The sequence below is a fragment of the Dasypus novemcinctus genome, chromosome 6 (genome assembly GCF_030445035.2).
Source record: "Dasypus novemcinctus isolate mDasNov1 chromosome 6, mDasNov1.1.hap2, whole genome shotgun sequence".
Taxonomy (NCBI): Eukaryota; Metazoa; Chordata; class Mammalia; order Cingulata; family Dasypodidae; genus Dasypus; species Dasypus novemcinctus.
In genome coordinates this window covers 83418996-83432312 of record NC_080678.1, presented here as the reverse complement: position 1 = coordinate 83432312, position 13317 = coordinate 83418996, and the positions used below count along the sequence as shown (strand labels likewise).

The window sequence follows — 13317 nt, the reverse complement described above, 5'->3', positions numbered from 1 at the left end:
ATATGAAGACATTCTAATAGCAACTATTCAAAATGAAAGCTGCAGAAAGAACCCTTAAGTCACTCTTGAGGATTCAAGAGAATATTGATCCCCCAAGGACAAGGGCAAAGACCAGTGAAGAAGGACGGTCCAGTGATGGGCCCTTGATACTAATGACTATGCTTATAAGCCTATGTTCTTGAAATTTCAACTAGGCCTAAAGCTGCAAAGTGCCTAAGAATTATCTCCTGAGAGCCTCCATGTTGCTCAAATGTGGCCACTCTCTAAGCCAAACTCGGCATGTAAATGCATTACCTAATCCCCAGAGTGGGACATGACTCCTGAGGATGAACCTCCCTGGTTCCAAGTGATTACTACCAATCACCAGCTGGTGATGCAACTAGAAAAAGACCTTGAATAAAAGGGGGAAATGGTAAAGACAAATGAGTTTATATGGCTAAGAGACTTCAAAATGAGTCAGGAGGTCATCAGAGGGGTCACGCTTACACACGTCTCAGCAGGATCCCAAAGACAGCCAAAATAGATACAACCCCAGGTACTGGTGCTCCTGAGGGCTACGGAGACACCCAGGTTCTATGGTCATGGCAGATGGCTCTTGAGTTCAGTGCCTTGCCAATGGGCCCAACTTTGGAATTTGTGCTCCTGAGTGTGATGGAATTAGACTCAGATGTGACCGCTCTACATTTGCTTCTTCTGTCACTTTTACTGAAACTGTGTTTGGCACTGGGATTGGTGTATGCTTAGGAGACTTGAATCTCTCCACTGTCCATGTGCCAGCTGGGTCCTGAGCCTCAGCAGAGTTGCAGCACCTACTCTCCGGTTCATTGGACTTACCCAGGTCAGCTAATAGGGAGATGAAGATGGTCAACCACCACACCAGGGAACCGAGAGAGTCTACAACTATAAGCAGGAGAATCGCATCCATCAGCCATGTGGTATCTAAGCCCCCTCTCAATTTTGAGGTGGAGTGGACATCACCATCCCAAGGTCCACAGGATGGAGGAATAAAATATGGATTAGAGTGGACTTACTGGCATTCTACTATAGAACTGTTGTGACTCTAGCAATGGAAGAAACTATCACTGATGTGGAGGCAGTGGCCTTGGGAGTTGCTGAGAGCAGGGAGAGGGAAGAAGAGGTGTGATATGGGGGCATTTTCAGGACTTGGCATTGTCCTCAATGATACTGCAGGGACAGATGCAGGACATTATATATCCACTGATATATAACCCACTGAATGAACTGGGGGGAGTGGAAACTACAACGTAAACTATAATCAATGCAGTGTAGTAGTGGCTCCAAAATGTATTCACCAAATGCAATGAATGTGCCACAATGATGAAAGAGGTTGTTGATATGGGAGTAGTGGGGAGGAGGCGAGTGGGGTATATGGGAATCTCTTATATTTTTTAATGTAACATTTTGTGTGATCTATGTATCTTTTAAAAAAAGACAAAAATTTGCTTAAAAAAAAAAAAAGAGAATAGTGATCAGTGCCTGGGAAAGAACCATTTGAAACTATAAGAGTAAAAAGTATTTAGAGGTAGAATTTAGAGGGAATTGTGCCTGGGGTATACATATGGCAAATAGTGTCCCCACCACCTAGATTGGAAAAACTCATTATTCACGAGGCATTGCATTGAGTACTCAGGAAAGTCTTGCCTAGCAGTAGGGAACAGACCAGGGTTTCTCAACCTTCACTCTACTGTTATTTTGGAATGTATAATTCTTCATTGTTAGGGGCTGTTCTGTGCACTGTAGGATGTTTAGCATTACCCCTGGAATCCAGTAGCAACCCTCAAGTCATCATAATTAAAAATTTCTCTCAAGAAAGATAAAAAAGATCTCAACTTGCCTGCTTGGGAAGTCTCACATACACACCTAGAGGCCATCTCCAACACCATGCCTACACCCATCCTTTTCCATTTTTTCAATATGTTTCAATTGTACAGCAAGGATGGGGGGGCGGTAGGGAGCAGGGGGTGTTAGGTCTAATAGAGCAGCCTGATCATATCTGAAACTTGAAACAAACAGCTCTAGCTGCTTGATAGTGTCAGAAATCTATACAAAGGTCGCTTGATACATGCTTTATAACCTCAGTGACAAGGCCCCGCCCCATGAGGTATAAATACTCAACATACCAACAATACATGCCACGTGGTCTCTGTTCTCCAAGGAAAAGGGAGGTGTGTGGATTGGCCATCCAGAGACACTGACCCAAGCAACTGGCCTCCCTGGGAGATCAGCCATGATGGGATCTCTTTTCCTGCTCTTTTGGACCCACTATACTATATAAGTAATAAAGAGATCATTTGCTAAAAGATTCTGTTGTGCTTGAGCCTGTGTTCCCAAGATAACACACCATCCAGTAACTTGCTCCACATACCCATATTCAATTTCAGCTTTTTATCAGGGAAGTTTTTGATGTAAAATTCTACATTGTAGATTCATTGCATTATGTGACAAAGAAAATAACTACAATAGTAATAAAGAAAAAAATGCTCATGATGCTTGGCATTATGTTTTTTTCCATAAACTTACAGAACAGTGGCAAGAAAAGCCAAGTAGATAGATCTAGTTTATTTTATGCAATGCAAAGAGATGTCTTAATTGTTTGTTGAATAGATTTACGCCGTTCTTCTTTATATCAACATTTTTCTAATTAAAGAGTTTAGAAAATCAAAACTTGTTAAACAGAAATAGTTTATAAGATTAATGTTTGAGACTGCTAACCTAAAGCAACTGAAAGAATGGGGGCAATAGGACCTCTGCTGATTTGTCAAAATAGGTAGAGATATATCTACTCAACATAATTCGTGTGTTAAGCAAATATAAGAAATGGCTATATTAGGCAATATCTCAATTTTTAGTCGTCTAAGCTCAAAGGGAATTAAAGACTTAAAGGAAGTGCAGAATTACTCTATGGAAATAACATTACATTTCAGAAGAGAGTTCATATGTTTGAATGAATAAGAATTATTCTTTGTTATCAAAATAAATATTTGTTGAATGTCCACCAAGAATACACAACATCCCTGGTATCCAATATGAGGTTATTTTTCAAGCCAATTTGAAATAGCCAGACTCTGAGAAAAGTATAGATTTACCTGGAAATATGAAAGAATATACTTTTTAATGAAATTACTGAAATAGAACCTAAGAACTCACAGCAGGAATATCAACTGGAATTGATTTTTATATTTACTCTGGCTGAATATTCCATGAAAGTTTCAATAATAATTCAATCTTCTTTATTAATTTGATCAAAACTGATCACTGAATACTTCTAGGCCTTGTATAAAATTGCACTTTGTATAAATCATTAATACTGCTATAAAAATTCCATTTACTCAAAAATGGCTAGATACATTATAGTATATAATTATTAAAACTATGGGTTATTTGCAAGTTGGGTGCTCATAATTTGGGGCCAACTACTATATATTGAACTAAAGAGAACTGTAATTGTCAAGTTAAAAAAGCACTTAGCAAAATATATTGCCATATTTCACAATATAAATATGTAATATAACATATTATGCCTTAAACTATGTATTACTTGACTTGAAAGAGTACATAAACCCCCGCTAAAGAATTACACTACCAAAACATGCCACCAAGACATTAGTGAAAACTGAGACCATTTGAGAAATAAAATAACACTGATATAAAGATAGTGATTGTCAGGGGTTTAGAAGCGAGGGGAACGGATGAATGACTGGAACAGAGGGCATATTTAGGGCAGTGAAATTGTTATATGTGATACTCCAATGACGAACACATGATATTACATATATGTCAAAGCTTGTAAAACTGTACAGCACAAAGTAAAAACCATAATGTAAACTACAGGCTTTGGTTAGTAGCAATGCTTCAATATTGGTTCATCAGTTGTAAGACATATATCACACTAATGTAAGATGTTAATAATCAGGGTGACTGTGTATGGGGGTATGGAGTATGGGAATTCCCTATAGTTTCAGTGCAAGTTTTCTGTAAATATAAATCTAAAAATTCTGTGAAAATAGTTTATTACAAAAATAAAAAGTAAAATAAAATATAACATACTTAAGGGGGAAAATCTTGAATTTTTGCAATGCAAGAGAGATAGCATGACTTTCCTTTATATCATCTTCTCAATGGAAACATTTTTTGACAGTTTTAAAGGGATAGGATTTGCTATACAGATGAATCAATAACAACCTTGTAAAGCCTACAGCAATGCACATAAATATGCTGTAGAAGGCATTAACACTAGACTGAAAGAAATAATTATATTTCCAATAAACATGTTTCTACTGGATAATCAATTTTTTACACTTTGTTACCAGCTGTTCCACACAGCTCAGGTAGTGGAATGGCAACAGCTGTTATAACAAAACCACATATTATATGCATATGAGGTGCACTTAATTTTTCTTAGGTATCTACTTATTTGTGATCAGCCACATTTAACACATATTAAATAAAAACAAGCTCATCAAAGAGTGATTAATTCAGATGGATTCTGAATACAGTCCTACTTTAGAAATGAATTCTTAACCAATTATTTTTATGTCAGAAGATTTAATAATTCAGATTGCATGCTGCCCTCATTCTCAGATTTAAGAGATTTGTCGTTATCAATGTTTCTGAAATATTAAATTAAAAGCTGTCATGGTAATTACTATGGAATAAATAGCAATTAGGATTTTTTAGGCAAATAAACTGAGCTTGCAGTGAGTACTTATGCTAATAGTATTTTTCCACACAATGCATATATCATTCACAAGTGGCCTAAAAACGTAAAATGTAAATTTGCAGATTTCAAAAGACCTTTAAGAAACTGATTTAATACATAATTCTGTGTTTTGATAGACGAACCTATCTATAGACACAGAACTGAAGGTAAACAGTACTAATTATGTTACTGTAGAATGTTCCTATTTTGTTCTGTATTTATAGTAGTGAACCTAACATACGCTTTGAGGCAGGTAAATAATTTTGACAATTATGAAAAAATGCACAAAAGGCAACAACTATAATCTGTAGTGTCAATAAGTGCCAGAAACATGAATTAAGTAAATACTTACTGCTATATAACAAACTCTTGCTTTCTCTACCAACATCCAGTTTTTCTCCAGATCAAGATGTTTTTCCTTTTTATAACAATTGGCAGCGGCAAGATTAGCTATAAGGGATCTAAACCAAAGAAAAAAGCAAGTAGATTTTACTTTTACCATAGCCAAATTTACCATGTTTATGCACACAGTTAATTCTGAGTATTTTTTGAAACTTTTTTGTTTTATAACATTTCAATTCTTATTCCTCAAAAATGCTGTATATTTATTTTTAATAAAATATGAAATTTTGCTTTGAGAACATTTTGAGATTTCTGTGTTGCCTTTGAGTAAACAGAGACACTATGTTAATCCTTGTTCTAAGCCTCACCTGGTATTCTGAGAAACTGGCATTTAAGTATACTTTTGGTACTAATATGATAAGATTACCTACTTTAAAATGTCAGTTCAAAATACAGACAAGAAATAAAGGCATTATGTTGTTACACAAAACATAACAAAACAAAAAACAAAAAACCCACACACCTATGCTACTATAGCAATAAAAATACCTTTATAAAAATAAGCATCAGTATACTATATATATTCTATTTACTTTAATGTTGAAACACATAGAAATGTGGACCATATTTACTATGAGAAGTTAATTTGCAAACCATTTACATTTGAAGAACAGGAATCAATTAAAATTAGTTTCTATAGTTGCTAACTGCCAGTTTCGCAGTTGGTAAATCTAAGCAGGAAACTGCACTTAAAATCTTGCTAGAAGTGCACATAGATCTTTTATTTATTGCCTAATAAATAAAAATAATGAAATAAATATTTACATTACTTATAAATTAATATACTTTTCTTTCTCATTCTGACCCAAAATTCAGAAAATAATTTTGCCAATTGTTCTCATTTTCTAAACAAATGTTAACAGTCATGGGTTATATTTTTTTCTTTAAAGCATATCCTTTCCTTACTTAAGACAAAGGTCTAAATAAATATATTTCAATGTTTCCATGGTTTAGCATTTAAAACACAAATAGATGGAAGGATTATTGGAAACTGAAAATCATTAAGTCCAACATATCAAGAAATGGCTCTGGTGCCCTTATTATTCTTGGAAGTTATATTTTGTTATTTAAAGGAGAGAAGGAAAGGTAAAGGAAAGAAGGAGACAGAGTAGAAAGGGCAGATTTTAAACATTTCTAACTATGAGAGAGGCAAAATTTCTAGTGATTCATTATTCACAAAGATAATCTTTGATGATTCTAACAATATAATAGTTGGGAAAGATATTTTGTTTTTCCCTTGCAAAGAAGAAAAAAGCTTCTGTCAATTAACAACATGGTAGAACAATGTTAGCAATGGATGAATGTACTGAAGGAATAACTCCATATAGCTACAAAAGAAACAAATACATCAAGCATGGAAGAACTTGACAGATACATTCAACTTCATGTAAAGATTTTTTCTAATAAGCAAAATTGTATAGAAATGTAACAAATTGTTTCTTAAACAGGACATTACCCATAACTGGAGTTTTTAATATAGATAAATGAGTACTTACGAAAATGCCTTAGATGAGCTAATTCATAGAAAACTGGATGTCATGTCGTATTTTATATAAAGAACATAGATTTTACATATATGTGTGTGTGCATATATAATATATATATATTATTTTTAACATTCCAATCTCAGGATATGGTGAAAATATCCAAATCACAGCTCAGTAACAAACTAGGTACAAGAAATTGAGTAGAATATTTTCCTTTTCTAACTAGAAAATGTTAAACTTCCATTCCATGTCTACAATCCTATTATGAACCCTGACGATAACAAGAGTCTCAAAAGAGATCAATTAAAAAAATAAAGGAGAAAGGAAATAAGGGTTTATGAAACATTAAAAGCAATTATAAATGGGAGGTTCAAATTTCAAATTCAGATTGGAATTCAGATTTTACCAGTGTATATATATTCAATTAATATAGTGTTTCCCTTGGAATTACACTGACCTGTTGTCACCAGTGATGCAAGCAGCGCAAGTTCCTGTTGGCTGTTCATTCTGCTCATAGTAATGAGCATCCACATTGGCTTCAGCAGCTTTTCGCTTCAGGATTTCCCCAAACTTATCAATTCCAATGCACCCAAAAAATGTTGCTGCTTTGTGTGGTTGCTGAATCATCCACTGAAAAAGAGGAACATAAATTATTAATGGGTTGGAAAAATGGTACACATAGCTCAATATTCTGCCATGAACAGTGGCAAAAAAGGATGCTTTGTGAGAAGTTGTGGCTGTTATGAATGGAATTTCAATTTTGTACTCTCACCTATGGTAACAAGTTTGGTATGTTATTTAAAAAACATGTTAAATCTTATTATACTACATCAAGGGAGAGAAACAGAGCATGGTAGTTAAGCTCAAAATCTAAACTCACAGAGACATCGGGTCAAATGATGGTTTGATCTAGGAAAATAATAATGAGTCCCAATAAAGATATTACAGTACTGTCATAAAGAGCCTAAACTTCTTTATTTAGGACTGCTTGGGTTCAAATCTTGGCTCTACAACTTTTCAGGTATGTAGGAGCAAATCATTTAATTGTCTCTGTGCCTCACTTTCCTCTTATGGAAATTGTGTAAAATGAGGATAATAATTATAAATATCTCTTAAGGTTGTTGAGGATCAAATGAAACAATATGAATTAAAATATAACTTAATGTATACACATAACTTAGCATAAAAGTATACACGAACTGTTATTTCCACTATTATTGTCATACTTATTGCCATTATTCATATGTAAATTAAGTTAGTATATGCTTATGCCCAGTAAATTCTTTTAAAAACTCAAATAAGAAAGGTTAAGAATTCTAATTACAAATATCTGTTTTCATAAGGTATCTCACAGACGTTAATTTCTTTGCTATAAATTAATGAGGGAAGCGGACTTGGCCCAGTGGTTAGGGCATCCACTGAACACACGGAAGGTCCGCAGTTCAAACCAGGGGCCTCCTTGACCCATGTGGAGCTGGCCCATGGCAGTGCTGATGCGCGCAAGGAGTGTCCTGCCACGCAGGGGTGTCCCCCGCTTAAGGGAGCCCCATGCGCAAGTAGTGCGTCCCGTAAGGAGAGCCGCCCAGCAGGAAAGAAAGTGCAGCCTGCCCAAGAACGGCACCGCATACACGGAGAGCTGACACAACAAGATGATGCAACAAAAAGAAACACAGATTCCCCATGCTGCTGATAAGGATAGAGGTGGTCACAGAAGAACACGCAGCAAGTGACACAGAGAGCAGACAACTGGGGGCAGGGGGGAGAAATTAAAAAAAAAAAAATTAATCTTTAAAAAAAAAATTGATACCAGATTTCTTATGAAATGCATACTTTTCACTGATTTGAAATACCTTCACTGAAATCCCTTCAAGTCCCTTTTGTAATACTTTTATTAGCTGTTCTAAAACCACCACCTACTTTGTTTCAAACACTTATAGGAAGCAAAATACTTCATATTTAAAGTCAAAAGATGTAAAAAACTCATCATATTCTCAAATATTTGGAGGATAAAAGAAATGCATGTACATGTCAGAGGTAAAGCAATGAGGAGATAAGCAATAAGTAACAAAAGGAACACTGTAGGATTAAGATGTGGTAACTACCCAATAACCTAACAAATTTAGTTCTAGGAATTTACCCTGAAAATACATGTCTACAAATAAGAAACACCATATATATATAAGTAGTCATAGAGACATTATTTGTAATGGCAAAGTATTGGAAACAACTCAAATGCCCATCCATAAATAAACTATTTATGTCTACAAACAAACTATGATAAATCTACTCAATGTACCACACATCCAATTAAAAAAAAAAAAAGAATTAAAGACAAGCTCTGTGAAATGATATGGAGTAATATTCAGGGTATTTCGTTAAATGAAAAAAGCAAGGTTCTAAAGACACAATCTACCAAAAGTTACACAAGGAGAAGTAGATGATCTGAATAGGCTTTTACTACTAAAGAAGCTGAATCAATAATTAAGTACCTTCCAAAACAAAAAGCACCAGGCCCAGATGGTTTTATTAGTGAATTTGACCCAACATTTAAAGAAGATATGATACCAATTCAATACAATCCTTTCCAGAAAACAGAAGACAGAATAATTTCTAACTCATATGAGACCATTACTCTAATATCAAAAGAAAAGATATTACAAAAAAGGAAAATTACAGACCAATATCTCTCAAGAACAGAGATGCAAAAACCTCTACAAAATGATAGCAAATCAACCCAATAATGAATTTTAAAAGTTATATACCAAAACCAAGTGGGATTTAGGCCAGGTATGCCAGGCTGGTTCAACATTAAAAACCAATTAATGTAATCCATCATATCAAAGGCGAAAAAAGAAAAATCATATGATCAAAGGATGCAGAAAAAGCATTTGACAAAAAAAAAAAACAACAAGCTTCTAGAATATATATGCTATGTGTTAAGAATGATTAAGGGAGGTCCAGCAAGATGGCATCGGCTTAGTTGGTGCTGGAATTGGTAGGTAGATGTCCAAGAGACTTGAATCTTTGGGCTGTCCATGTGCCAACTGAGTCCTGAGCCTCAATGGAGTTGCAACACCTACTCTCCAGTTCATTGGACTCACCCAGGACAACTAACAAGAAGGTAAGGAGGGACAACCACAACCACCATACCAAGGAACCAAGAGAGTGTACAAGTGCAAGCAAGAGTCCCATTCACTGACTCTATGGGACTGAAGCCCCATCTCAATTAGAGGTGGAGTGGGCATCACCATCCCACAACCCTTAGGATTGGGAAATGCACGATGGACTAGAGTGGACTTGCTGGTATTCTACTATAGACTTATTGTGAATCTAGCAATGGAAGAACTTATATCATTGATATGGAGGCAGTGGCCACTGGAGGTTCTGAGGCCAGGGAAAGGGAAAACAGGTATAATATGGGGGCATTTTTGGGACTTTGGGTTGTCCAGAATGATACTGCAAAGACAGATATAGGCCATTATATATCTTGCCATAACCTACAGAATAGTGTTGGAGAGAGTGTAAACCACAATGCAAACTATAATCTGTGCTTAGTGGCAATGTCCCAAAATGTGTTCATTAGTTGCAATGAACATACCACACTAATGAAGGATGTTGTTAATGTGGGTAAATGTGGGCAGTGTGGGGAGCAGGGCATATGGAAATCCCCTACATTTTTTATGTAACATTTATATAATCTAAAAATACCTTCCTAAAAAAATTAAAAAAAAAATAAATGTACTACCTTTCCCCTGCCATGGGACATGACTCCCAGGAATGAGCCTCCCTGGCTCCAAGGGATTATTACCAGGCATCAACTGGCAATGTACCTGAAAAAAGAAGCTGACGATAAGGGGGAAATGGTAAATACAAATGAGCTTTTATGGCTAAGAGAATTCAAAGTGAGTTGGGAGGGCATTCCAGAGGTTACACATCTGCATGTTTAAGCAGGATCTTATTGACGACTACAGTAAATAGTGCCTCAAATAGTGGGGCTCTTGAGGGGTCTAGAGACATCCAGACACCACAGGCAGGGAAGATGGTTCAGGAATTTGGTACACTGCCAGTAGGCCTTACCTTGGAATTTATGCTCTCCAGTGTGAGAGCTGGACTCATTTGTGGTTTCCCTACACATGGCTCTTCTGCCCCTTCTATTTGAACCTACAGTTAGTACTATACTTGATAGGTATATGCCTAAGAGACTTAAATCTTTGATCAACCATATGCCAGTTAGGCCCTGAACCTCAGCAGAGTGGCAACACCTACTCTCCAGTTCATTGGACTCACTCAGGACAATTAACAAGGTGATGATGATGGACAACACCCATCCCAAGGAACAGAGAGAGTCTGCAACTGCAATGGACTAGAGTAGACTTACTATTATTCTGCTATAGACTAATTGTTATTCTAGCAATGGATGAACTTGTATCACTGATATAAAGGCAGTGGCCACCAGAGCCTCTGAGGGGAGGGAAAGTAAAAAATAGGTATAACATGGAGGCATTTTTGGGACATTGGAATTGTCCTGCATGACGTTGCAATGGCAGATACAGGTCATTATATATTTTGTAATAACTTACAAAATTGCATGGGACGGAGTGTAAACTATAATCCATGGTTAAGTGGCAATGCTTCAATGTGTTCATCAATTGTAAAAAATGTACCACACTAATGAAGGATGTTGTTAATGTGAGAAAGTGTGGGAAATGGAGAGAGTGGGGCATATGGGAATCCCCCATATTTTTATGTAACATTTGTATAATCTAAGTTTCTTTAAAATAAATAAATTTAAAAATAAAAATAAAAATTTTTTTAAAAAGAATCATTAAGAATTAAGAACATGTATGTTCTTTTGGTGTATACACATATTCTTTTAGAATTTACATATAATTTTGAGTTTGCTTATCTGAGTTTCCAATAAGAAAGACAGGAAGAATAAACCAGAAACTAAAGAAAATGGTTTTTCTATGGGTATTAGATACGAGGAAGAGAGTTAGAAACAAGATTTCTCTGAATATACCTTTTCATATAAATTTGACTTTTCAAACATGTTAAAATTCAATTCAATTTGAAAAAATACCAAACCAAACTCTGAAGGTAAATACAACAGAAACAAAGAAAATACTAATCACAGAAAAAAATAATATTCTAATACACTATTATGACTGCACATCCTTAGTGGGATATAGTATAAGGAACAACAGAAAAAAATTTTTTTTAATCTTGAACTTTATTTGGTAGGTTTATTGTTGGTGTAGTACTTATGAAAAAAAATGCATGAATTGTAGGACAGAGCAAATGAATATAAAACTCATATTGTTTGGAACTATGCTTAAACAGTAGGAGAAGGAGGCAAAATGAGGAAAAATCTCTAGATTTGCTAGATTTCAACAGGAGTTATCAGTTAAAATTTATAAATGCCTAATTCTGTCCACTGAAAAGCCTAAAAGAAATGATCCTTTTAGAACACATAGCAAGAACACATAGTGCCTACATCTTGGCTATCCTTCCCCACAAAGCAGTCTACTTTGTCAAATGATCACAGGATGGGAAAAGTGAAAATTGATGGTGAGTTTGGAACATGTGTGTCAGAAAGCAAGGAAGTGCTCAAAGTTTAACAGAGTCATGTAAAAAAAGACACAGGAGCCAGCTTGAATGGGCTCTCGCTGGACAATGTGAGATAATTTGACCATCAAAAAGGAATAAAGTTGCTATAAGATTATAACACATTGAATTAAAACAAAACACCCATGGGTACTATATTCATATTAAAAAGACAGCTGGGGAGTAGAAAAAGAAAGGTGTTTTGTTTTGTTTTCAGAGAAAAAGGTAGCTAATAAATATAGAAGGTATGATAGAATTAGAAAATCACCACTTTGCCTCAACTAATTGATTTAGGTAAGAACCATCAATGGGCACTAAAACCACAGTGAGTAAAAGGATTTGTGGGAACAGAAAATACACATATTATCAAAGTATCACTCCACAGATTACATATTAGTAATAAAGGGAAAAGACGTTTCCAAAGAAGACATCTGAGGGATACCATTTTAGCCAAATGATCATACTAAGCCTCACCAATAAGGTAATAAACTGACATTATATGCCTCCTGCTATGAAACGATCAGAACCCATGGTATTGGCCATGTAGTATTCTTGTCAAAAATGTTCAAACTGAATCTTATCATGATGATGCAATCAGAGACTGTGGCACATTTTAGAAGCAACTGGCATGGACTCTTAACAGGAGGAAATGTCATGAAAGACAAAAAGTAGGAAAGAGACTACTGCAAATCAAAGTAAATTAAAGAAACATGAAAATATACCATGAATCTGTGGTCCTTACTGGATCCTGGAATCAGGAAAAAATATATATCTATAAAGAATACTGTTTAGAACAATTTGTTAAGTTGAAAAAGAACCATATATCAGAAAAATATATTGTATCAATGCTTAATTTCATGACTGTGTTGATATTTATGCTTATGTAACAAAATACTCTCGCTCTTAGGAGATAAATATTTCCAAGTGATTCAGTGTAAAGATACATACACATATTTATACACAGAGAAAGAAAGTGAAATATGAAGGGTATACATTTAATTTTACTATTCTACTTTTCTATAATTTAGAAAATTTTCCTAAAAAATGGGTAGGCCAAAGACACTATAAATTAATCATATCTTTTAAAGAATAATACTTTTTAAA

General features: G+C 35.1%; 1 protein-coding gene across 8 annotated transcripts in view; it reads right to left on the bottom strand.

Moving 5' to 3' along the window:
• The window catches only part of ADK (adenosine kinase), a 573433-nt gene that overhangs the window by 308383 nt on the left and 251733 nt on the right, over positions 1–13317 (bottom strand). For all 8 annotated transcript variants that reach the window (XM_004455088.4, XM_012523930.3, XM_004455089.4 and 5 more), the window contains 2 exons: positions 7067–7239; positions 5073–5181 (listed from right to left, as the gene is read on the bottom strand). In XM_004455088.4, the coding sequence (XP_004455145.2) occupies positions 5073–5181; positions 7067–7239 (282 nt within the window). The remainder of the gene's footprint in view (positions 1–5072; positions 5182–7066; positions 7240–13317) is intronic.